Consider the following 27,653-nt stretch of genomic DNA (forward strand, 5'->3'; position numbering starts at 1 on the left):
GTGAGTGATATGATCGCTAATGCAGCAATGTTTATAAACCATGTCCTTGTCCTGCATTGTTTCATACTGCAAGTTACTGTTTTCTTGTTCATCCACTTGTTCATGTACCTTGTACGGTGCTGCAGAACCCTTGTGGCGCCATATAAATAAAGGATGATAATAATATTTTTTTTCCTCCCTCGCCCCCCTCTTTTTTCCCTCCCCGTTCGTCTCGGTAGTCTTTTTCTAATTGTTGATTTGTAGCTTTTAAAAAAACAAAATCTATTGATGCATTTGATATATATTGTATGTTTATTTTCCCCTTTTGAATCTAAAAAATAATAATAATAATATAAATGTTTCCTTGGTATAATTATCTTAAGATTCAATCTTTATGACTTCGTACCAAAAAAAGGTGAGTTAATGTTACAAATCACTGATTACATGCAGTAGTAGTATAGGATAACTAACCCACTCTAGAAGGGGAATGCCTCAAAAATACACTTTGGAGTCTTAAAAAATATAGTCATTTGCTCAGCTGGCCAATGATTACTTATTACTTTGCTATTCATGAGGCAATTGTAATGTGTGCCTCTGGAAGCCAAGTATTCAGTAATGTATCACAGTTTGACATACTTACACTTATATAAAAGATATTATTATTATTACCCAAACTTAGCACATGTTCTTTTGGAGTGGAGCTGGTCAGAAATGTAAAGGCAAGACAAGCTTGTACTTCCACAAATCCTTACAGCTATTCACTCACATGCGCCTACTAAAAGTGCCATTCATTCTATTCAAATATGTTTTTAACAATTAAATGTTTAAAGCAGTTTAGTACCTCTGTCTAATCTTATAGATAATACAATAAATAATGTCTGCAGTTCCCAATGTCACAATCTCTCGATAACTGAAATGTTCCACAAAGAAATGCGGACAGCAAGTCTGTCAAATGTGTTATTTCATTAGACAAGTATCTAAAAAATGCTGCACTACAGAAGACCTTCATACCAAACCAAACTGAATGTGTGTTAAACTTGCATGTGCAAACACCACTAAGGTTACCTCAGGGTATTCAAATATTGTGTAGATGAAGGCCATTTCTACAATATTATAATAAAGAGTAATTTACTGAAAAGTGAATCTTTTAACCTGACAACTAAGTTTGGCATAGTATATTTTTCAATTTAACATAAATTAGTTTTCTATAATTCATATTAGTAAGCATATAATATTTTTTTTTACGATGCACAATATATACGTCCCCAACTTAAAATAGGCAAACATTTTTTTCTGTTGTCTGACTATAATTCCCAGTATACTCTTGGCAGATGGAATCCGTCTGGTTTTACTTTAAGGGATAGGAAATCAAAAGGCAGCACACAGATATTAAGGCACATGTTGCATCTTATAAAGGGCAGCAAAATGTATTTTATTTATATCTACTGCATAGAAATATAAAAATACTAGAAGAGACATTACAGACAGTCTGAGACAAGGATTACCACTATTTTCATTCTACTTACACTTTGAAACATGCCACACAGCATGTGCTTCTGGTCTAGCACTGAGGTAATGTGCTGGAGGCCAGGCTCCAAATACGGCCTTGTTCTAGAACGAGTAATCCACCCATAGTTCAGTACTTAATCCTATCCAGTTTAACTTGCATCAACGTGACCACACTGAGAGCTTGGCCCTTTCCAGTCACGGCATTGTTCTTTGGAAGCCAATCCATTAAAACAACATTTCTCCCACCACTTTTACACAGGATACATCCATTTGATCCCTGACAGCAGCAAAGCATCTGTGTGCAAGTTCTTGCTGTCTGGCATCTTCATTCACCATTAATTCTCCATAGAGATACACGCCCATGGCCTGTTGAGAAGAAAAGAACAAGTAAACACTTCTGTGAGACGGCGATCCTGTACTCAAACACACTTACATAGCTCCTATCCCATTCACACATCACTTTATGCCCTCAGCCTACATTACTCACTATGGTGACAGACACGTCCTTCTATTAAAAACTCCATAAAAAAACATCCAAAATATACTTTTAAGCTGTACAGCAAATAATTAGATAAGTTTTGTAATGGCACAGAATTCTCATTTGGTTTAAATGTTTTATGATATAAAGTACCTGGTATATGTATATGTGGTATTCACCTGTGCACCCTGATTATTTCTGCTTTATGCCCCAATGGTCCTAGCTCTTATTCTCTGTGGGCCCAGCTCTTCCTGAATAAGAGCTGGCCAGCAGGTGAAGCTAGTTAGATAATAAAATGTAAAATAAGACTAAATTTGGTCCTATTTTTTTTGTTTTAAGCTTATTTTCAGATGATGTAACTTCCTCCGCAAAACGCAGGGAGATTATGCAGCACCACCAGGCCCTGTTACACACCATGATGGGTGCTACAAAGTGGTTTTCTACTTTTGATTCCGCTTACACGTGACCTGACACTGTCAATCAGGGGGCACATTAAAAGACAAAAACGTAAAAAGTTGACTGATAGAAACCTCTTTGTAGAATTGCACAGTACCAGTTCTAGCCTTAGATTAACTTTCCAATGCTAATAGAAAATCTGGTCACCCAAAAGTCACAATGAATTATTGTTGGACGGAGCACGGTCCTGCGCTGCCTCCCTCCAGTATATGACAGGTAGGACTAAGCCGGAGGTCATTAGGACCTGCTGTAGCTCAGCTAGAGAGGTCTGACCTCTGACAAACTACTGAGCATGGGCATCTCTGTGCGTCTTTGCTCCCTGGTGTTCTGCATGGATGATCAGATGAAGGAGACTCTCACTACTTTGGAGTCTAGCTGTTCCTCTGTATTATCTGCAAGTACACTATACCACCACCATTGTATACTAGACTACCAGTGCTAGCATCCTCCGGTTCTAGTACCGCGATCATGCCCAGCGCACTACACTATAACGCCCAACGATACCCTGAGCTCTAGGCTGCCACAATCCATATGTTATTATTATTATCCTTTATTTATATGGAGCCACAAATGTTCCGCAGCGCCTTACATAGTACATAAAACTAATAAGTGAACAAGAAACAATTTACAGTACATTACAGTGCAGGACAAGGTTTATGCATATTGCTGCAATAGCAATTAAAACACACACAATAAGCAGCAGGGAGTTGGCAGTGTTAGGTGCCCTTGTGGGGAGTAAGGAGTAGAAGAAAGTGTAAGGAGAAGCACATGAGGGAAGAGGTCCCTGCTCGTGAGAGCTTACATTTTAAAGTGGAGGGGCAGACAGACAGGCGTGACAGATGGGGTAGACAGGGAGGAAAGAGCATGAAGTGAGTTAGGATGAGAGCTGGAAGGCCTTGATGAAGTAGTGGGTCTTGAGAGCCTGTTTGAAGGTTTGTGGAGAGTTGGAGAGTCTGATAGGGAGAGGGAGAGAGTTCCAAAGGTAGGGAGCAGCACAGGCAAAATCTTGAAGGCGTGAGTGTGAGGAAGTAATCAGTTGGCAGGAGAGACAGCATGCATTTGCTGAGCGAGGTGGACGCGTGGGAGTGTGTACGGAGATGAGGTCAGAGATGTGGGAGAGGATTTGGTGAGGGCTTTGTAGGTGAGTGTAAGAACCTTGAATTGGCATCTGAAGGGGAAGGGGAGCCAGTGTAGGGCTTGAAGGAGAGGGGAGGCAGATGTAGAACATTTGTTATACCTACTGCTGTTACACCTGTGATATCCCTATGTCATATTTTACTTGCTGTTCTACCTGATTTCATAAATCTAAGAACTGGTTAAGCTGTACTGACCGCCACTAGCACAACTACTGCATGCCGTGGCGTAACTATAGAGGGTGCAGGGGGTGCGTTTGCTGTGGGGCCCGGCGGCTTAGGGAGCCAGCCGGCCCAGCAAACAACCCCCTGCACCCAGGGCCGTATTAATGGGGCGAGTGGACAGCTTGCTGGTCCCTGCTGCAGTGTTGCCCAGGCCTGGCGACAGGGGGGTACACCTGTGCCAGGCCCCGTGAATCTGAGGGGCCCCGAGGGCTCGATGGCACAAACAGCAGCTGCGGGTCGCAGCTGATATCAAATAATTAAAACTACCGCCCCGCCGGCCTCCAGTTTGGAAAGTAATTATGTGTTCACCCCCAGACCTCAGTCCCCGTTCTCAGTGGCCGCGGCGCTGCGCATAGTACGTCATGACGTCACTGCGCATGACGCGGCTGCGTCGGCCCTCCCTGTGTTCCTAGCCTGCCACTGCAACATCCATCCATCGAGAAGTGGGGAGGCCAGGAAGTACAAATGACCGCCGCCGGTCACACAGGCTGCCCAGCGCACATGTGCTCCGCACCATCAGTCCTCCACCGGATAACTGTAGGGGTAAGTGCCCGGGGAGAGGGGTTAGCTGCTTAGTAATGAGGCCGGGGGGAGAGGGAAGGGGTTGTTTGCCCGGGGTTAGCTGCTGTGGAAGGGTAGTTTGCCTAGGCCCGGGGTACCCTGTTAGTGAAGTGGCCCTTGGGGTTGGTTGCCTGGGGGGGAGGTTAAGTGTTCAGTAATGCGGGCGTGGTAGGGTGGGGGTGTCTGGGTCATACACTTTCATCCTGGCTCCTAAATTTTAAGAAAAAATTGTCAAGCCTTGAAATATATATATATATATATATATATATATATAATGTATGTGTGTGTGTGTGTATATATACATATATATATATGTGTGTATGTACATATGTATGTCTGTGTACATCTGTGTCTATCTATCTGTATATGCGCATTTCTTATCATTTGCGAGCGGACTGCTGGACCTTTTTATACTGCTGTGTACTGTAGATAGAGATTGATAGCACAATTACAGTGTCTTTTATTTGGTGAGACATGTATTGGGAGGGATGTGTGGGCTGTGTAGTGGGGGGGCACATAGATATCCGTGTAACGGGCCCCAAGATTTCTGTTGCCGGCCCTGGTGTTGCCTAAGGGGAGGGGACCTGGGGAGTAAGTACCCCCGGGCCCCCCTCTCTAAGAGTTCCCCCACACCACAGATCGGATCTCTATTAGCGATCCGGTCTGCAGCGTCGGCACCACACTGACCCTAAGGTCTTGCACTCACACCCTTGGGAATGTCATATATATTTATAATTTAACACCTTAGGGCCCTCTGGTTGAGACCTGAGTTGGGGCCCCTTAAAAATTTTGCTATGGGGCCCACAAAGTTCTAGTTACGCCCCTGACTGCATTACACACCTATTCAATTCCACTCACATTCTGGCCAGATACATTACACTTGGGTGCACCAACTGCACCCAGCACAATTCACTTCGTACTTCATATTAACATAGGTACTATAATTGATTACTCTGCGATCTATGATCGTCCGTACATGCAGGCCAACTTGCACGATATTGTCAATTTTGCCTATTCAGAGATGTGGCAGGATGACTTCACTGAAAGATATCTTTCAAGTCTGTGGTACAGCTCGTACCGTGTGTATGCAGCTTAAGGATGAAATGTGTTGATATCAGATTGCTGCCCTCCCTGCCGTGATAATTTAGTCTCCCTAACACCGGTACTGCAGCGGTCTATTGGGAGATACACTATTGCAACTGCAGAGCCTTGCTGACAATAGCCACCAGAGCTGGGACAGAGACCGCACATAACGCTATTACACACTGCTCTATAGATTTGTTGCGATCACTCCAGGGTGTCAACTGTTTTTCAGTGAACCTAATTATGCATAATTGATCTTTTCACGGCAGGAGCAGTAGCTTCATCATTACTTATTATAGATAGCTTATTTGTTGTTATATGTCTTGTTGTTTTGTGTATTTAGGAGAAACCAATTGTGTTGTTTCTTTCTGTAAACGTGTATAATTGTTATCATATTTTTTGCATATTTCTTAGTCACTCCAGTTAGCTTCTTTGTTTGTTTTTTTGTGTAACCCTGCGCATAGGCAAATGGCACTTGGTCTGATTGATTTGCTGCAAGTGTGGGAATTATTTTCATATATATTGCAAATTTATATCATAGCACCAGGATTTGGGATATCTGTAGCCCTACGTTTGCATATCAATAATATCGGAATACTTCTCGCATAAACAAACATAAACAAATCCAGCAATCCATAAATACCCCTAATATACAGCAAACTTCTTAATTTAGGAGAAAGACATACACTTTTAGAACATGAGTTTTTCTCCTTCTGTATATTATTTCAATTTCTGTTAAATAATAACTGAGCTGAATTAAATGTAAAAACAAACCACCAAGGTGATCTAGTATTTTCCCCAGAACTGGCAGTTCTGTGCTTTGTGCCTGCTCTTTGTTTCAGTTCTGACAAGGGCCAGCCAGTCCACCACTGGAATACACGTGGGATTTACAGAACTTGTCTGGCTTTCCTCATGCTAGCGACACATTTTAACTCTCAAGTGTCTAACCTTAGGATCTACTTGGTGCATTTACAATAATGGAAGGGTGTTGCAAAATAAAATAAACATATACTATACACAAAACTAAGGTGGGAATCAAATTATTATTTTGAGGATTTTTATTTGGCCTGTCCATTCAATATGTCACAGTCTGTTATTCGAGCAACCCAAATACCAGGAAGAATATAGAAGGAAACAGGAATGACTTTCATGGTTATGGAGAAAACAGATTGGGACTCTATGTATAATGTACCATGAATACAATTGTGATATACCAAAGACAGCAATATCTATGGACATGTCAGTGGGAACACTCACAGACCACAACTAGAGCATCACAATGAATAGGGTGTATTTATTGCTTTATACTTTCAGCATGATTTCAGGAAAACTACAAAGATTAAAATATACTAAATCAGAAAGACAAATATGTAAATAAATGAATGTCTGTTAGAGTCACAGGGCCTGATTCTGCAAGGCAGCTTTACAATTGTGATCCTTGCAGATATGGTAATACAGCAGGATGCATCACGCCTCCTGTGCATTACTTATCCGAGCTGCGTTGTCCAACGCAGCATCGGTTATTCTGCGTAACATCTGCCGGCTACGGTGACACATGGGGTCCTGCAGCTGGCCGCCGCCGTTTAGAGGAAGAGACGAGGAAATCTCCGTCTGCCGACGGAGATCCCTGCAACGGCGGCAACACGCCTCTGTTTCGGGAAACGGAGGACATCGCTGCCCCCTCCCCACCCACAGACTGTCAATCACTGACAGTCTGCGAGCGAGTTAGCAGGACCCATTCTGCACACTCGCACAATTGGTCCTGCGCAGATTCAGAAACGTCAGTAACCTACGTTCAGCTGAATCAGGCCCACAGATAATAGACTGAACTGAATCTAAAAAAATATGAACCTATATTCTAGGGAAACAAATGGGCAAAATTGTAAAAATTGTTTCGTAATGCGGCTTCATTCCGCATGACAGAAAAGCTTTGCAGATTCATTCCCACTACACCACACAGCAGAATGAGCTGATGATCCTGCTGTATGCCAAGGCTATATACTGTATTAGCAAAATGCTAAATGAAACATACAGAGTGGAATGGCAAAGCAACTTGGGGACTATGCAACAAAAATGTCACAAGTCTGTGAAATGGGCTGTTCCACTGCAAAATTAGATCCCTTTCCATGATTTCACTATATATAGTATCAGCCATTGTCACAAAAAATGTATTCAAAATACTATTTGTAGATCATGCCAATATTCTATGGTTTTTAAAAAATGTATACATTTTTCAACTCTTAGGGGAATATTTACTAAAGTGAGAGCATTTAGAAGTGGAGATGAATCAATCAGATTCTACTTAACGTTTAACTAGCACCTTCTAGAAGAGAATAGCAAGAATCTTCTAAAAACTCTCACTTTAGTAAATATGCCCCTTAGGACGGGATGTACGAAGCATCGCTTCCACGATGCGGTACATCTCCCGTCTTCGGGTACATATCGCGGTTCAAGAATATCGCAAAGGCCAGCTCTCCCGATAAGAGATGACCTTTGTGTTGGCTCCAGACAGAGGGACTCCCGGTATTAACACCCAGAAGGCCGCGGGCCGCATCGCATTCCGGTGCTTAGTACATTTGGGGAATGCAGTCAAAAAACCAAAAAGCATTTACGGGGGTTTTACCGCATTTTCGTCTTTAGTACATCCCGCCCTTAGAGTCAAACTACACCTCTCATAGAACCCCGGTTACTTCAAAAGATTTCTATTAGTATGTGTGAATATGCCCTGCATTAGATGTACTTATATGCAAGTACAGTTTACTGCACTTGAGGTTACCTATACTTACTATGTTAGAGGGTACCTGTTCTTAGATGCCAGTACAGCTATTCTGGTAGAATGGAGGGAAGAGCACTGTTGGACTCATGTTCTGTTGTGGCCACTTCCTGAGGACCCTTCATGGACCCTGAGACAACAAGTCTGGACGTTGAGGCAGCAGGAACGGAGTGTCAATGGAGAGACTCCGAAGATCTGAGTGCCAATGACGTCTGGGCCAAGCTGGAGCCACCAGCAGGACAGTGCCTCTGTCTTGCTTGAACTTTCAAAAGAACTCGAGGAAGCAGGGAGACAGGAGGAAATAGGTACGCAAACCGGAAGGTCCACTTTACTGACAAAGCATCCACCAGGCTTGCTTCGACATCTCTTGTTCTGGACCCGTACACTGGTAACTTGTGATTGTTTAGGGAGGCCATGAGGTCCACCTCTGGAAGACCCCATTTGTCCACTAGTAGTTAAAACACCTCTTGGTGAAGAGACCATTTCCATGGATGCACGCCGTGACGGCTGAGGAAGTCCGCTTTCCAATTGAGAACTCCCGGAATGAACCGGGAGATGAGATTCTGCCCATGTCAGAATACGTGACACTTCTGCCAGTGCTGCCCGACTTCGAGTACCTCCTTGATGGTTGATGTGCGCCACTGTGGTGGCGTTGTCGGACTGAACCTGCTTTCCGTGAAGAATGTGCTTTGCCATCACGAGGGCCCTGTACACAGCCCGAAGTTCCAATATATTGATGGGCAGGCATGCCTCTACCGTTGTCCACCGGCCCTGAAAGGAGTGTGGACCGGTCACTGCGCGCCATCCACCGGGGACTGGTGTCCGTTGTTAGGAGTATCCAGTCCAGGATCCAAAAGGGGAGCTCTTTGGTTAGATGAGATGTCTGTAGCCACCAAGCGAGGGACAAATGCACCTCCGGAGAGAGTGTCATCGTCTGAGCTCTGATCCGGTGGGGTAATCCGTTCCACCTGGAGAGGATCAGCCCCTGCAGGGGCCTGGAATGGAACTGAGCATATTCCACCATGTCGAATGTGGACACCATTGATCCCAGAACTTGCATCGCCGATGGGACTGACACCCGGCGACAGCGGAGGCATCTGCGTACTCGCAGCTGTGGTGTGAAGATCTTTTCTGGAGTTAGAAAGATTCTCTGCTGGTGAGAGTCCAGAGGGCTCCCAAATGAACCATCCTCTGTGAGGAAATTAGGGAGGACTTTTTCCAATTGATTAACCACCCGTGTGCTTGTAGACAAGCAACTGTCAGTTCACTGCAATTGAAGCACTTCTGGAGAACTCACCAACAAGAGGAGGTCGTCCAGATATGGCAGGAGCCGGATACCCTGCCTTCGCAGGTGGGCTGCCATGACAGCCATAATTTTGGTAAATACCCTTGGAGCCGTGGATAGTGGAAACTGGAAGTGTTGTTGCCGTATAGCAAACCGCAGATAAGGCTGGTGAGAAGGCATTACGGGAACATGAAGGTATGCATCCTGAATGTCCAGTGATATCATGTAATCCCCAGGTTCCATAGCCATTATGATGGATTGTAAGGTTTCCATCCTGAACCTGGGCGCCCTGAGGAACTTGTTCAGAGCTTTGAGGTTGAGGACAGGCCGATGAGACCCATTCGGTTTCTGAACCAGAAAGAGAGTAGAATAGTAACCAGTGCCTCATTGAGATAGTGGAACTGGTTCAATTACCCCTACTTGCAGCAAGGATTGTATGGCTTTCTGGATGTGCAAGGCCTTGGTTTTGTCTGAAGGAGGGCCTGTACAGAAAAACTGGTGGGAAGGCCTTCGGAGGAATGAGAGGGGATACCCCTGAGAGAGCACTTCTCTTACCCAAGCATCCTTGGTGGTTTGACACCAGTACTGGGCGAACTGAGAAGTCGGCCTCCCCAGAGGGAGGCCCGCCCCGTCAGGCTGTGGGTTTATCCTCCTGGTGTCTTGTACTCCAGGCCTGTTTGTTAGGATTGGCAGTTTTCTTGGCAGCAGGCTTTTTTCCTTGAGGACAAAAGGATCTAAAGGTTGAGCTATGAGCCTTTGTAGGAGCAGATGCTGAAGGCAGAAATGCAGCTTTAGATTTGGCTAACATGTCAACAATCTTTTCCAAACAAAATCTCCCCATTATAGGGTAAGGCCTCAAGGCCTTTCTTAGAATCGGCATCTGCGCTCCAATAGCGTAACCACGTTAACCCTTTCACAGCACAGTCACTGTATATCCTCTGAAGATTGTAGCAATATGTAAACAAAGTCATTTGTTCATAGTTTAGCTATGAATAGGCACAACAATAGTAGTGGTCTAGTCTCAGCCCAGCTAGCAGCTTTAATAGTTGTCACCCCTCGGTCTGATAGAGATTGCCAGATCGGGGAAAAGCTAGAAGACGGCTCACCTGTCGGAGGGTGCAGCGGCGCCGGGTCTCGGTTCGTCATGCTATATGTAGACCACGGTTGGCTGCTATCTTTTCAGCGTGTATAGATCCTGGCTTCTAAGCCTGTCGCTGCCGTTTCTAGCACCTCCTTGAGCCGCGTATATGTGTGCGGCTGGCAGTCTCATGCTACTGTCGGGGAGAATCCAAGAGCAGCTCGTGGTGGTGGATGAAGTTGAAAATTTAAAAGTCGCAGAAGCAATAGTAGTATCCCAATCGACGCGTTTCGCTAACAACCCGGAGCTTTTTCAGATTGCCATCATACCTACCGCTTATCTCCCCTACATTCCTCTAAGTGCCACTTTACATACAATCACTAAGAAATGTGAACTACTTGTACAGCATCACTCACAGCTCTGTTCTCTATACTTTCGGCGAGGCTGGTCCAGTTGCTCAGCACAATTAACAGTAAAGGACCCACATAAAGTTCTACTGGCAGGGGGCAGGTCTTCCTTTATAGTAATGTGTTGAGTAAAAGGAGCGCAAAGAAAAGTATATGTTAATGGAAATGCTTTCTTTCTGTGCCTATTATTTAGAAAGTGATATTTAAACAAGTAGCTTGTGAATAAGGAAGTACTGTATAGCTACTTAATAAAACCAATAACAGACATGGAATAATGCACATTAACTAAGATAATTGTCCTGAATGAATGGAAAATAACAGTACAGTTCACAAAATATTGCATTTCTTTCAAATGTAATATTTCTAAACAAAAATGTTTTATGCAAATTTCTATGTACATAATGATCTCTTATTATTGTATACACATATCTTGCAGCCCAGAAACAAACCTACGTGTGTAGGCAAACAACATGACAGTACTACATTATATGCCATAACCGTACCATACACCCCAGGGCAACCCTGTGCAGACTGCATTACCTAGCTTCCTATTGCCTCTGTAATGTCTTAGCAACTCAACAGAGAGAATTACCAAAAGAACCAATAGAATTTACACCAGATGGTTTAATTACCAAGTGATAACCAATGCATCCTTATTGCCTACAATGTTGAAACTGGTTAGTTTAAAAATAAGATAAAGGTGATATAATTTTAAATGGTATTGTAGACTGCATCCTGCGTGGTGAGACCCAGTAGTGCTCGCTGTGGTATTTACACCACGACTATACCATGGACTGCCCAAATGAATGTTGCTAATAGAAGGAAGTAAATTGGCAAACTGTTATTACTAAATATTCAGTATGGGATGTAGTCAGCACGTGTGGGATGCTGACGGTCGAAATATCAGCACCGGAATCCAACAGCGTAGGGATCCCCGTGCCAGAAAACTTACCGCTGACATCCCGAAGGTAAGTATCGGGGGTTAGGGGAAGGGTTAGTGTTAGGCACCGGGCAGGGGGAGATTAGGGTTAGGCACTAAGGAGGGAGGGTTAGGGTTAGGCACTGGCGAGGGGAAGGTTAGGGTTAGGCACCGGGGAGGGAGGGTTAGTGTTACCTTACCTAAGGCTGTCAGAATTCCGCTGTCGGTATTCTGACCAGCGGCATGCCGACCGCCGGGATCCCATATCCAACCCATTCAGTATGACTACATGTACCAATACAATGAATCAGAATATAATATAAATTCAAGTAATGAAAAAAAAAAAAAAAGAATTCCCAAGTATTCTCAATGTAATATCCAGCAGCACCAGAAACAGATAAGGAGCGCTGTCCAGAAACAGTGCATATAACTAAATCAAATTTATTACACTATAATAAAAATATTAATTATGAATACTACATCAAATGGACATGATATATATAATGGAAAAAAAGTGCATAATGCACGTGTTCTTATTATAGAATTCCAACAACATAGGCATTATGCACTTTTTTCCATTACATATATCTCATTTTTATTGAAAGTGTTGCACAAATTTTAAACGAGTTTATATTTGACTACACATATGTATACTTTTTTATTTATTTTACTTACAATTAAGATTATCTTTTAAGCACGGAAGGCGCTCATTGTCAACCCTATATATTGTCTAAAATGTATTTGGTGGATTGCCGACCACCACAATCCTGTTGATAGAACTGACACCCACAAATTCTGGGAAGTGCAATTTACTATTTAAAATTGGGTATAATTACTACCACCAAAACACAAAGTCCACAGGTGTACAGGAACCTACTTGGTGCTGAAATAATCCATAATATCTCTCTCTCCCCCTCCCTCTCTCTCTCCCCCCCTCTCACCCTCCCTTTCTCTCCCACTCGCTCTCTCTCTCCCCCTTCCTCTCTCCCCCTCACTCTCTCCCTCTCTCTCTCTCCCCCTCCCTCTCTCTCAACCCCTCTCTATCTTGTAATAAATTTGATTTTGTTATATTTACGGTTTCTGGAGAGCGCTCCTTATCTGTTTCAAGTGCATCTGTTTATTTCTTGATGAGGGTCAGCTCCTCACCTAAAGCAGGTCAGATGCAATCCGGAGCAGTGTGCTATTGATTTTCATGTTTGAGGGTTATTAGTTTCACTAAATCCTAGTCTGCTTGTATTATAATACCCAGAAGTCTGTGAATCAAGGCTGCAATCCTCAACACTAAACAGGTGTAGGGAAGACTAGAGAGAATATAAACAGTGAGGTGATCAGGAATGTACGTGATACATGATTGGATATGAGCTGATAACGAGATGACTGACTCCCATCCAGTCATGTGTTGTCCTGTATAGCCCAATTATGCAATTTTAATTCTTTTATATATTTATTTACCTAGTGCATTAAATACAGCAATCAGCCTTTCAGTGCTTTACACCTTCCAACTTCCCCATCCAATGCGCTACTGCTCACACAGCAAGGTATTAAGACAGTTTTCAGAATGCTATTCTATTAACAACACAGTAATTCTAAGATAAACCCCAAAGAAAATGTCTCTTTTAGCTAGCTTCTTATTGTGAGATTGTCTGTCATGAACAATGTGCAAATGCTTGTTGAGGTTACTACATCTGTTGACAGGAAAAAAATAACTGTTGGTAAGTATCTATTAGAAGTCAAATAGCGATAATCATGTGTGAGATACTGTGTTACACACACAAATTGGTAGGAGGGCATATCTAATTAATTGTCCCTGAAAATTATACTTTTTCACGCACCTGGTCCTGCAGTAGGAAGGTTTCAACATCATTGTATGCTGCTGTATACTTATGCTTTATAATCAGCTCACACCATCTATGTCGAACCTACAAAAGAAATGAAATAAATATAATCACCAGATGACATACAGTTTGGTACCTAGTTTTGCATAAAAGTCTAAATAAAGGAGATCACAAGTGCTTAATCATCTAATCTGTTCATCTACCAGTCCTAAGAGCAATAAGTACATGTACACTGAGCAGCCAAATCATTATGACCACCAGGTGATTTTATGAAAAGTAGCTATTCCGCAGATAAGGCCGACATAGGATGTCTGAAACTTTATAAGAACAGAAAGACGAAGGCGAAGAGAGTGCATCACTCATTAAATAATGGGTAAAAACGCGATCTGACAGACTTTGAATGACTGGTGGTGCTCGCAGCAGCATGAGCAAAATGGCCGCACTGGTGAACCAACAGGCAAAAAACTGGGTCTGATCACAAGACCTTTTGGTTGTAAACGGCTACTGGATGCTCGAGCAGAATGGAGAGTGAGCAGACTTGTTAAATCCTACAGATGTGCAACAATGCATCAAACTATGGATAATCTGAAGCAGCGACCAATTCAGATGGCCTTTTAACAAACATTACATCAAATGATCTACTGAAGCAGAAGGCCTGTCCATACGCCATTGCTATCTGCTGCAAATTGGGTGAAACCCCTAGTTTGCTCATGAACACAGGAACAGTAAATGATTGGAAATGGGTCATGTGGTCTCACAAATTACGTCTTAAATTACTCCACACATATTTTAGTGTGGGGATATGGAGGATAACAGCATGAAAGCATGGACCCTTCTTGCATCGTCACAATTTTTCAGGCCCGATGTAGTTGACATCCCTGAGGCTGGGATACCGGCGCTCAAAATAACGGCGCCGGAAACCCCCAAAGCAGTCGAAATCATGTCGCCACAACGATAAGTATTAGGGTTAGGGCTAGGCTCTAAGGGGAGGGTTAGGGTTAGGCTCCAGGGGGAGAAGGTTAGGGTTAACCTGCAGGGGGGGGTTGCTTGTGGGAAAGGTGGGTCAGGGGGAAGGTTAGGCAACTTACCTTTGGGCATAGGGATGCCGCTGTCTGTATTCTGACTGCCGGTATTCTGTACCCAACCTTTTCAGGCTGGTGGAGGTAATGTTATGGTATGGTATGGGAGTGTCTGGGCCTTCTGTGTGGATAGTTAATATAATCTATGCCTAGAAGAATTAAAGTTGTATTAAGGGCAAAGGGTGGTCCAACAAAGTACTAACCCAGTGGCCACTCAGTGCATACTGACTGTAAATCACCAAAACAGCATTTGAGAAGATCTCATGCACAAGGGTTTCAGGTAGAACCATATTAATATAAGGTAGAGCCATATTAATATAAACCAGAACATGAAGGATATATAGAGACATACAAGGAACTAGACAACAGACAAATCACACAGCAAAAGCCCAGACATCACGATTTTGGGGAAAAAAAAGTACTGCCTATTACTGGTAACAATTTGGTTGGGTCCAGACTGAAGTGTAAAAAGACCATGCCTTTGTCAGTATATGAAATGGATAAAACTCTTTCTACACTGATGTATTGCATGTAATGGTAAAGCCTTTCCCTGCCTCGTTTAGAACTTATGATGGAACATTTTGAGGCAGCTACAGGCATGTACAAATTTCCAGTAATAAAAAACAACTGGAAGAAAAAATGCTACAGAATATACTTTGAGCAAAAGCAGTGTGTCACATAGTATTTTGCATATTACAGATCAAATTTAGTTTATTTTCAAGAACATATTTTTTACTCATTGATATGTATTGCTGCATAGTACCTAGAAACATAATAAAGTTATGAAAACACAGAGGAGTCCGCTACAGTATTTGGTGGGCTGGACTCGTGGTCAGCCAACTAATCACTAGAGACTAGCTGTAACAAACCCCCATGCATCAGTAAAACAATTCATTCATGGTGAATTCATAGGATGCATTTGCAGGAATTCAGACAAAAACAATTGGCTGCTTACACTGTGACTAAGCGATGGATAAACTTTAGAATTCACATACAATGTGGATATTTGAATGTGAAATAAAATATTTGATGCTGATATCCATTTTTCAGAAAAAAGGTACTTTTGTGGACCATCTGAATGAATCGAAGTGCAGCAAAAATTACATTTGGGGATGTCTCTTTTATAAAAAGGGGGTCTGGATTATTTATGAGAGAGCATAAATACCAATTGTCCTTGATTCCCAAATTCAGTTCTAGGGAGCAATCCAATTAGATGTGAGTCAACTTGTGCGAGCAGTTCTCACGGGGAACTTGCACTACGAATTGCAGTTCAATGCAATTCCAAACTAGCGTTTTTTTTGTGCGGAGCCCCCTGAAGGTGTGAAAAGGTAGGGGAAATCTCTTTTTTAAGGTAAAAATGTTAGGACACAGTGCAGAACCCATTGGACACCCCTAATGACTAATTGAGCATTTAGAAGTTTTCAATTAGCCTAATTGGCTCTACAATTACATGTTATTTTTAGGTGTTAAAAAATGGCCTGAAATTACCAAAAAATCAACTTTTTAATTTAAGCACCCCAAATTGAAGTACTTTTATTTATTTTTTTAAATACAAATAATTGCTTTTTAGAATTTTGTTTTTACATTTAAAAAAAAAAAAAATGAAGTGGCCTCGAATTAACACAAAATCTCCTTTAGTCTACTTTTATTTTTTTCATTTTCCCTACAATTCATTTGAGATTAAAATAAAAAGTTTGCTATAATTGTTTTTTAAAATGCATAAATCATCAATCTCCAGTACGTACTTTATTTATGCACAGCCTATTGAATTTGTCACTTTTTTTTGAGACAAAGATGGTCTCCCCACTTTTCATGTACTTCTCCCAAGTCGCATGCTATAGAAAATTTGCACATCCTCACCGCAAGTAGCGCAAATAGGCATTTCTAATTGGATATCACGTCTCTCAGGAGTGCGCATTCGTGCAAGTTTTAAAAACAAATTTGATTTGGCAAACTCAAACCTAATTGTATTGCTCCCCTAGAGTATAAAGATATGTCCTTGGATGTTTCTGTTCCTGATCTTTATATTTATCAGTTGCCTCTATAGTGTCTAATATGTTCATAAGATTCTTTTGTTTTGGATGTCGAGTCGTGTTCTCAATGCTTATTCTTGTTCTGAAAGCTTTATAAATTGTTTTTTTAAAGAAGAGTATCTGAAAATGTTAGGTCATGGTGTAGTTAAAATTACAAATTGGTGTAAATTTTTATGCAATATGACTTAACTAAAGGTTCTAAGTAACTTTAATGCCATTAGGGGGAATTTTCTGACATTGACATGATGTGCCATTCTGCCACAACGTCACTACCGTAAGTTGCCGATATGTGCACAACTTATCGTGCCAAATTAAATTTCCAACAACTAATCTAAATTATATACAATGTTCCACACATCATACATACAGAATCACTGGAAAAACACATATTTAGGTGTCAAAAAGATCGAGGGTTTTTTTTTTACCTTATTTTATCTTTCCTTAAAATAAGACTTTATTCAGTTTGAGGCTCCATATTTTATAAAATCTATGCAAGCAGAAACGGGCAGCACTAAAATGTCTGCCATAGTGATTGACACATTAGTAACTACTATGAAAAAAAACCAAACACTGGACAAAAGGCAAATTACACATTTCAAGCTTGACGTTAGAAACATAGAATTTGACGGCAGATAAGAACCACTTGGCCCATCTAGTCAACTCTACTGTAATGGGGCACTTTCTAGGCCACAAACATGGCTATGGAAGAGAGAATGTAAGCTACATAAGTGTGGTAGCCAATGTGCTATGTATAAAGTAAATAGTGTGAGCCATTAATCTTGCATAAAGCACTACAGACAGCTGTGAAGAATAAACAAGATCAAGTAAGCAGTTAATATCAACATCCAAGATATATTTGTAGTAAATGCCGGCTGCTGAGTGTTGTTGTAGTCATTCATCATGTCCAAATTGAGTGCCATACTTTCAAGCTTTGCGTGTACCTGTATTTGATTATACATACATAGTGGCCTTATGAAGGCAGCTATCAGCAGCTCTGTATTAACAGCAATAAGCTATGGGGCTCAAGTAGCTCAGGTAACATCCTAATTAAAATGTTTAATGAGTGATTTATGGTCAGACCTGGTCTGGTGGATTTTCTTCCTTTATATGTCTACAATGGATGGTTTCCAGCTGTAGAGTGAAGCTGCAATAGAGTGTCAGCAGTTAATCACTTCTACTAAAGCCTATGCAATGTTGTGATCAAAAGGCTAGGCCCAAATCCAAATCTAAGTTATTCCTAAAAATAAACATCTGTATTCATATGACAAAACTGTTCTAGGTATGCAGACTATCAGCAGACTTGTCTACAACCATGGACATACTCTGGGGAGTGTATTACCGCATCCTTCATGCACATAAAAAGGCAACGTTGTACATTATTCAAGTCAGCTGCGAACCTTACATGATCAAATGCTGCATCAATGCCATAAAGAGACAGAGCACTCCTACGGACACACTGAGCTTCTTCTTCCTGGTGTCAGATATCAGAAGCATGCAAGGTGGCAACCAGTGGTGGATTTTACCTAGGGGCAGCGGGACTGCAGCCCCCAGTAAAATCCTCCACTTTAGTGAGCCAGTGCAGTTCGTGACTGCAATGGCTACACTGTGACTGGAGGTGGTTCCCATTGGAAGTGCCACCTGTCAGTCACGCACAGGACAGGCAGCCATAGGGGGAGGTGTCGCATGCGCCGGTCATCGTGCCTGCCAGATCTATTGCGCAGGCGCTGGGACCCAGCCAGACCAGCAGCAGCCCCCTCAGGTAAGATGGTTGCTGGTGGCAACCATCCGAATCCCAGCATTAAATGCAGAAAGCATTTCCATAGGATCTGAATCATTAATGGCCATCCCTAAAAGAATGGGTAGAGAGGAATAGAGAAGGCTAGTTAGATATGAGCATAGGATATAGCCTACTACTGTAAAATAAAAGGTCACACACCAATATAATGAATACTTGTAATCAGAGTTTATGTGTCAATTGCAACTGCATAAGCTCCTTTCCTAAATACACAATTGCAAGTAATGGTGCAACCACACCTAAGCTTTGACCATTTGTTTTCATGTTAAGAAGGATAAAGTTTTCCCTTTGTTTTTGTTTTTTTTAACCATCCGAAAATAATGATTTTTATTAAGCGATTACAGTGCTGCTAAACTCCCCCAAAAAACATCTTGCAATGACACAGCCCTAATACATAAGCAGCTGCATTTCAGTCTTCTGCCACAGTGATAAAACAACTATTCCATAAAAGCCTTTAGACAATGGACCGGCAGGAGTACATTACCAATGTACCTCAAAACCAGAGGATGGCTGACGGAAACCTTACAGAACATATTGTTTCTGATGCCCCTGTAGAGTGCTTCACCTATAATGTGATCAGCACATGAAAACCAAGGAAAGCACAGGTGAAGTACTAAGGGTCTAGAGCACAGGTTCTCAAACTCGGTCCTCAGGACCCCAAACAGTGCACGTTTTGCAGGTCTCCTCACATAATTACTAGTGAAATAGTTAGCTGCACCTGTAGATCTTTTAAAATGTGTCGGTGAGTAATGAATACACCTGTGCTCCTGCTGGGTGACCTGCAAAAATTGAACTGTATGGGGTCCTAAGGACCAAGTTTGAGAACCACTGGTCTAGAGCATTGGTTGCCAACCTTAATTGGGGTGTGAGCTACTCCAGACAAATTAAACGTCCATAAGAGCTACTAAAATTATAGAAAAAAAAATCTGGCTAATAACCGAACAATTGAAGGTCATTTAATGAAAATGAAAAAAAATATTTAATAGAAAACAACAATGAATTTAATTAATACAGTGAAATTGTTGCACTTTGTAAATAACAGGCACATTCCACTGTTAATTACCGGCTCCAAGGAGGTAAGTGCAGTAGAGGAGCAAAAGATATAGGCAGAGCAGCTACAAAGAAAGAACCCCAAAAGGCGCGTTTCATTGTTTACAGTACAGTACAGTGTTTACAGTATTAATTTGTTACAGAATTATTTCAGTTTCTATATTTTTTATACTTATTCTCTATAGCGCTGTGTATTAACTTTTTGGTCTTATAGGCAGACCAGCTGTGTGATTTTCCAGGAGTCACTCACGGTGTTTGTCACGTATTGTCCCTCTACCGTCGTGTAGACGTCATGGGTGGAACCACGGGGAAGCTCGTCAGGTGATCATAGCGGCTACGGCAATCACTTGACTCGCTCCCCTGTGGCTCCACCCTCCGAGTCGATGCCACAGGGGAGCATGCATCAGAGGTCACTTCCCACTAGTGAGCTCCTAGCTGACTCGGTAGTACTGCAGCTAGGCAAGCTACCATACTAGTTGACATAGCAGTACTGAAGCTAGGCGAGCTTCCAAAATTAAGACTGCGAGCTACGGATTGGAGAGCACTGGTCTAGAGAAACTGAAGAAATGTCCCTATATGAAGTAAAATCAATGAACAAAGCAGACAAACAAAGGTCACGATAGTCTAACTCTGGAGATATTGTTTATCAATGTGTGGAATGTTAGGCAGGACCAGGGATGTGCAGTCAGGGTAGGTAGGGAAGGCAGAGTTTCCCCTGTCATACTCCTGAGATTTGATAGAAAAATTATTAGAATAATACAAAGATGATATTTCTAACTTATAAACATCTTCTTTGTTTATTGTAATCATTTTTATAGTTAACACTCACCTGGTTTGTGTAGCTCCCTGGGACTGGAGACCAGAGGTGAGGCAGCAACAGCTCAGCCTCACTTCTGTGTAGTCAGGCAGAGCTGGGGGCGAAGCCACACCACCGGCAGTAATTTGCACAGAAAGAGAGCTAATAGAGGCATGCCTCTGAGTATGGGGGGCGTGACTTGAGCACTAATGGACACCTTGGATGTGTCATGTGACCAGGAAGTGCACTGCAGTGTTTAGATCGGAGCTCAGCAGCATTTTACCAGAAATATGCAAAGTTATTTCCATATCATGCAAACTTTTAGGCAACCATTTTGCTCAATTCGGGGCAAATAAATATCTGCAATGATATACTAGGTAGATTTATGCTGCTACTTGGCACCATAGTTCATGTATTAAAATGATCATAGTTGTTATACAGGCCTCCACATCCCGTCTTGGCAAATAAATAGGTCTTCCATACTTGAAGTTCATGGTTTGATCAAAAAGGTTGAGGCTTATGGGGGGCATCCACTAGACGATTTTATCCCTGTCCAACCTCTTAACGATTTTCCCTTGAAGTTTCCCTTGAAATATGATCTTCCACTCTGAACAATTTGCAAAAGATTTGCAAAAGATTTGCAAAAGATATGCAAACGATTTGCAAAAGATATAACAATAAACTATGTTGTTTTAATCTGTGATTGAGAGTTTTCAGCTATAGTGGGCAGATAGTGGTTCATCGTTTGATCGTTCAGCGTGAACGATGTGTAAACGATGTGTAAACGATGTGTAAACGATGTGTAAACGATTTGTAAGCAATCAAGTGAAATTGACCTGCATGTTCAGTCGATGGAGGAGACGATCAAACGACCAGCGGGAGCGCGCATCGTACATCGTTAGAAACAATTACTGCACGATTTGCAAACGATGTTCAAACGATGTTCAGACGATTATCGAACGATTTTATCATTATCGTTCAATCGTTCAACTTTATCGTCTAGTGGATACCCCCCTTACCATCTCTAAAGTTTCATGAGAACGACATGTATGGAACATGGCTTATTTACTTACAATGTTGCACTCCTCTGTGAAACTGGATTCTAGCATTTTATTGGCTCTATATGCACACAATAGGCAAACTACACATAATACAACAATACTTTGTTCACAGGCAGAAAGCTCCCTGTTTAGATGCTGACTTATTTCTATATACAATTCATACAAAGGCATCTAGAACACATTAAATGTGTTTTAGAAATTCCTTTTTTCCCTCAAGCACTTATACTTTAAATTCAGTGCACTTAAGAAACAAATATTGGAAATTCACATGTTAAAAAAGATGTATTAAAACAAGAACTGTAGAAATCTCCCCATGGTTATACAATGGCACTTCTTGTTATAAAATCATGAATGTCATAATCTCTGTAAAAAACCACAGGAAATGAAAGCACTATAAAAATATACATTTGTCTTTTTCTGCTCTGAACACGCACTGGAATCATAAATCATGTATGTAATATGAAGACTGGCATTGTTATGATAAGTATGTCAATATTCAGCAATCATTTTCAAACTTGGGGAAAAAGCATTGCTCAGAAATAGCTTTTCCATCTGGGATAAGTAAACATCTCAGTCTGGCTACCACATATACTTAAAGCATTAAAATTAATGCCGGGGAATAATCCCAAGATGACACTTATTTTGTCTGCCTCTTCTTGTAGTACGAACATAAAAATACAGGTGGTCAGTTTATGTTACATTAGATGAGAGGAAAGAGTTGCCAGGATTTAGCAGGAGCAGTATAAAACAGTTACACCCCTTATTGTCCATTAACTGAGTCTCTCCACGCCTCACAAACTGGTGTTCTTCCAGTCAAAGAACACCCATGGGGGGACATCTAAAAGAAAGGCAATTACAACTAAGATTCAGGTCTTCTGCAAACTTGAATAGCTAGTCCAAGTGATTAATGTGAATATATGCGTACTCTTCTGTAAATAAGGAAATGTATAAACGCTGGGTTCTGATGTCATCACTTACCTAATAATTAATCTTTGTAAGACGGGTCAGCCAGTATAGTGGCTGTGGCAAACCCCCATAAGTGACCTGCGACATGTGACATACTGCCAGGGGTGTGCAGAGTGCTTATGAGGGGCTAGTCTATTTCCAAACTCCTTCAAAACACAACTGCCATGTGCTCCTGGGTGGCACCAACTAACTGAACAGAAAACACCACCAAACAGCGGTGTCCTGACTGTCAGGTTCAGAGTCGTGCCACAGGGTTGGGACAGCTGGGAGTGGTATATATTTAAGCGGCAAGTTCTGATATCTTAACTTTCATTAAGAAAACTTGTGTCCATGGTCTGCTGTAATGTATTATGGATATTAGATGTGTCCTTAGACTTACATATATAAAATTACTAAAGTTTGCAACCACCGATATATGGTCACAAAACTATTTCTAAACTTCTAATATCCACATAATTTACAGTAAAGAGTTTATTATTCCATATACAGCGTAAAGCTGTATCACCCTTAAATCTCCTTACTTTTTACAGATTATTAGATAGGCATAATATTTGTACAGGTCTGCAGAATAGTGCACTGGTTTAACTACGCCTTCACAGCTATATATTGGCATATTAAGCCAAGCATTCAGAACGTCGGCTGTTAGGGGAAATCACTTCCACTTACACACACCACTGCTTGCAATTATTAAATTATTTTCTATCTAATTATTATTATTCCTTGCCATTCTAAAATTAGGGGAGTATTATTATTATTATTATTATCCTTTATTTATATGGCGCCACAAGGGTTCCGCAGCGCCTTACAAAGTACAAAAACAAACGAGCACACAAGACAAGTTATTAACAGTACAGACAATGCAGGACAAGTACATGATTTATAAACAATGCTGCATAACACCTAAATAAGCAGCAGGGTGTCAGTAAGCAGTTTTAGGCACCATTGTAAATGAAAGTAAAAGTAAGGCAAGAAGAAGCACGTGAGGAAAGAGGGCCCTGCTCGTGAGAGCTTACATTCTGAGGGGAGGGTCAGACAAACAGGGGTGACACAGATGGGCTAGATAGTGAGGAAGGAGCATAGAGTAGTGGGTTAGGATGAGCGCTGGAAAGCATTGAGGAAGAAATGGGTCTTGAGGGCCCAGTTGAGGATTAAAAGCCAGGAAGCCAAGTGATGGAGGAATTTTGCAGGAGCAGTGGTGTCAGAGGGGTATAGCCAGGGTTTGGTGATGGCAAGGAGAATCAAGGCATTACAGATGAAGTGCTCATGAACAGGGACCAGTTTATTATAGACAAAACTGGCTTTCCCAAGCAAACAATCACTACTATCCTGATGCTTAATTACAACAAGCTAAACCGGCCAGAGTATTGTTACCGTTACACATGCAACACATAAATATGTCCACATCTTTCCAAGGAAGGTCACTACACTACCTATTATGAAAGGCTGCAGTGCACAGGTTCCCACCCAGACACCACAGAGAGAGGCTTTGAGAACAGGCAGACAGCCAGGCTTAGTGATTACTGCTAAGCAAAGGTTAAATACAACAACCAGGTGCACACTGTAAAAGCCAACGCAATTAGTTTGGCCTTATTCTACTTTGCAGACGTATTGGTTACATCATACATAATTCCTCTGCTGTTATCAGACAGTGCACGCTGGTACTGAACGGATGTATGTTGCTGAAATTAGGCCTTCAGTTAGAACAGGCTATTTCCTCTGTCCCCTGCTTGATGGGCTGTCGAGAAATGATGAGAATGTCCCCTCCACCAGCAGATGGAAAATTCAATTAAACGAAGACAGTCACTGGCAGCATTTTTCACAGAACTTGTGAACACAAGGACATGTGTATTAAGATATAATATACTGCTAATTTTACTATACATAAAATATTACGGCTGTTCAAGTTTCAGTAATAGCTGACTACTTCTAAACACAAACTATAGATGACACTATAAAAAGCCACAAATGAAAATAAAACTTTTACATGGTAAGAAAAACTATTGGGCACATTACTCTCCTCACATACTGTTGTTTGAGTGCAAAACAATACACACTATAAAGTTCTCAGGTAACCGGCTGCCTCACCCTGCTTTATTAGCGGTACCTATAGCTCATACGCCACTGAGCCATGGTGCCAGCTTTATCCATGCCCCCATACTGCTTTACTACATAAATAAGACAAATAAATGTTCTGCACTCCCAGAATTTCAATCCTGTTTGAGAAACTAAAATGCGCTTTCTTGCAACTTGTATTTTTTTTTACTTTCTAGAACTTTCCCTTCACACGATTTAGCTTTTGCCAACAAGCCGGCAAATAAAAATCTAGTAAGCTGCCAAAATATTTAAAGCATTAAAATGCCAGACAGCATGACAGGATATATATCACTATTTCCAGCTACTCGTGATTCTCCATCACTACAGTCACAATAATCTAAAAACAAGCTCACAAACATCTGCTGCCATCTCACTCCACGATGAGGCAGGAAGTATTCTGACTCTATTCATTTCAAAGTCCATTTATATGACCATTGGTTCATCGCATTAATGGAGTCTGGAGGCAATGCTACTGTACATAGTCTGATGCTTTTGGTAAATATTAACTGCTCCACTGATACTGCAATGCGGCGTGAAAAAGGCAAACAATGCTAAATACTTTGTTTAAAAAAATGCTCTTCAAAGGCAAAAATAAATGAGAACCTGGGCAAATGTAGTCTAAATAAAAATGAACTGGAAAGGACACACTGAGCCACCTGTTGAGACAAAGTAGGCCAGCCTGTAAACACTTTACCCCGGTCTCACCACCCAGACCTGATTTCATGCTGCATTCATTCAGAAATTCCGCAATGCGTTTCAATTACATCTAAAGAATGACACTGAGAAGGTCTAATTTTATAGGACATAGCTTTGAAATCAGTCCCCTGAATGCAGTGCTGTGAAATTACTGCATTTGCACAGTCAGTAGTAAGATTTGTTTTTCTTCACACAGCCCAAATAACTAAATAATAAATCATAAGCTGCAATACCAGTTAATTCTCAAATATTCTGATTAATACATATTCAGCTTTTTAGTACTTTATCTATCATATATTGTGTCGTGGATATTTTTATACTCTTTGCAGACTCAAGGCCCGATTCAGAGATGGACGCAAATCCCACCGCGACTGCATTTGTGTATGCAACAGCTGTGCGAAATCATGGAGATGTCGCTGCCACCTAGATTTGTATTGAGACGCCCACCAGATTCTTTGTAAATCCAAGCGGTTGCGTACCTCGTACACTTACCACTTACAGATCAGTCAAGTATCAAACTTCTGAGTAACCCTTTGGCTGTCGGAACATAGTCGCCGGAGCCTTGGCAAATGCATACAGGATCGCAGTTGCAAACTTAGAATGGTCATGGCACGCCTGCGTTTGAGTCCCCCCACCCCCCCCCCCACCCCATTGCTGCCCACAAACGGTCACTGTCTGTTGATCACTTTGCAAATAAAACCTCACTACGGGCGACAGTAGCATCAGTACGCATGGCCCATGCAATTCCAACACATACGCAGTCATTAAAACATTGGAAAAAATATCTGGTTTGCCTCCAGCTGTGAATCAGGCCCTTAGAACAATGAAAAATAGTGGCCCTATCAGCATGAACTTTCTGACTTAAAAGCAGGGACATGAGAAGTGATAGACACATGCACACCAAAATAGATTCTAGGTCCCATGTGCTGACCAGGTGGGGCAGCCAAACCCATAAAAGTAACAATTCCAAGGAACTGTAGAACATATAATAGCAATATTATATCAAATCCAAAGCATCAGCACATTTCTTGGTTGGTAGGCAAAAGCAACTAAATACTCTATTTCACAAGACTTAATACAAATATATTATATATCTATTTGTTTTACCTATACTTTATTTTGCTTAAGACCCCCAGTGCCGCTGCCTCTTTTGTTGTTATAGATATATATATATATATATATATATATATATATACACACATCTATATATATATTTTGTGGTGAGAGGGGTCGTCTCTCACCTGAATTGCCGACATTTTTGTGGGATCAGCTCTCTCCAAGGGAGGCTGGAGTAAAGCCTGTGCGTTCTGCATTAGCAGTGGAGGTGTGGAATTCCAGGTTGTCACAGTGGGAGAGGAAAACAAGACCGGCACATTCTACAGCTGCAATTGAATATGGAGCTCCATGTTTTCACAGTTGCACATTATTATTATTAAGTTTCTTATATAGCGCAGCATATTCCGTTGAGCTTTACAATTGGAGACATACATAGAACTAAACTGTGTAATAACAAACAGATATATAGGTAGGCAGGCCCTGCTCACAAGCTTACAATCTATAGGACCCAGTTGCAATTAATCACTGGAGCACAGGAAGGGTTTACTACTCCCACACACCTGATGCTCCTTGCTCCTGATGCTGGATAAGATAGCCAGGTGATAGGCCAGGGATGGGGGTTGCATTAGGGTGCCAGGACCTGGAGAGTCCACAGACATTAGCACAAGGAGTGCTGAGATATTTACTTTTATGTTTTTGCTTATTTTCTGTTATGTGCCTGTGTGTGCCCAGGCCTAACCTCACGTATGCTATGGTGCAGTGTCTGCTACCATTAAAAAGACACTACTTTACAATATATATATAGCATACAGTTAATAACAAAAATCCTTATTTAACAAATTAAAGAAATAAACTTAATATATGTTTAAGACAAAAAGGGGCAGATTGATTTCTCTCTAAGGAGCAAATCTAATTCTCAGAGATGGTCACATAGTGCCTCTGGAAGGGTAGTGGCATGCCCTGTGTGACCATCAATAGTCACAAAATTTTCCTTTGCCTCCATAGAGGTACACAGGAAATTCAGCGAAGGTGGCTTACAAAATTCAGTGGCAATGTGCAAGCTGGACACCGCCGAAAATTGAATCGGCCCTAACAATGTTGACAGCATCATTTACATGCCACAATTATTTCACCACTTTAGAAAAATTGGACATATATAACACTTAGCACATTATGAGTTGCATGGGTGAACCCATTGTAGAGGATGTCCCTGGTAAAATCACTAAATTGTCATATTTCCAAAGTAACCCTAGCGCGAAACATCTGTATTGGGGACATGATTGAGCACTGCCCTTTACAATGAATT

The 27,653-nt window shown here is 41.5% G+C and overlaps 1 protein-coding gene across 3 annotated transcripts in view; it reads right to left on the bottom strand.

Moving 5' to 3' along the window:
• Positions 1-260: 260 nt before the first annotated feature.
• AOPEP (aminopeptidase O (putative)) overlaps positions 261-27,653 on the bottom strand; it is a 562,421-nt gene continuing 535,028 nt past the window's right edge. For all 3 annotated transcript variants that reach the window (XM_088470083.1, XM_088470081.1, XM_088470080.1), the window contains 2 exons: positions 13,719-13,805; positions 261-1,854 (listed from right to left, as the gene is read on the bottom strand). In XM_088470083.1, the coding sequence (XP_088326209.1) occupies positions 1,714-1,854; positions 13,719-13,805 (228 nt within the window). In that variant the 3' untranslated portion in view covers positions 261-1,713. The remainder of the gene's footprint in view (positions 1,855-13,718; positions 13,806-27,653) is intronic.

Source organism: Taudactylus pleione, unplaced genomic scaffold (genome assembly GCF_031769625.1).
Source record: "Taudactylus pleione unplaced genomic scaffold, aTauple2 ptg000095l, whole genome shotgun sequence".
In the NCBI taxonomy this organism is placed as follows: Eukaryota; Metazoa; Chordata; class Amphibia; order Anura; family Myobatrachidae; genus Taudactylus; species Taudactylus pleione.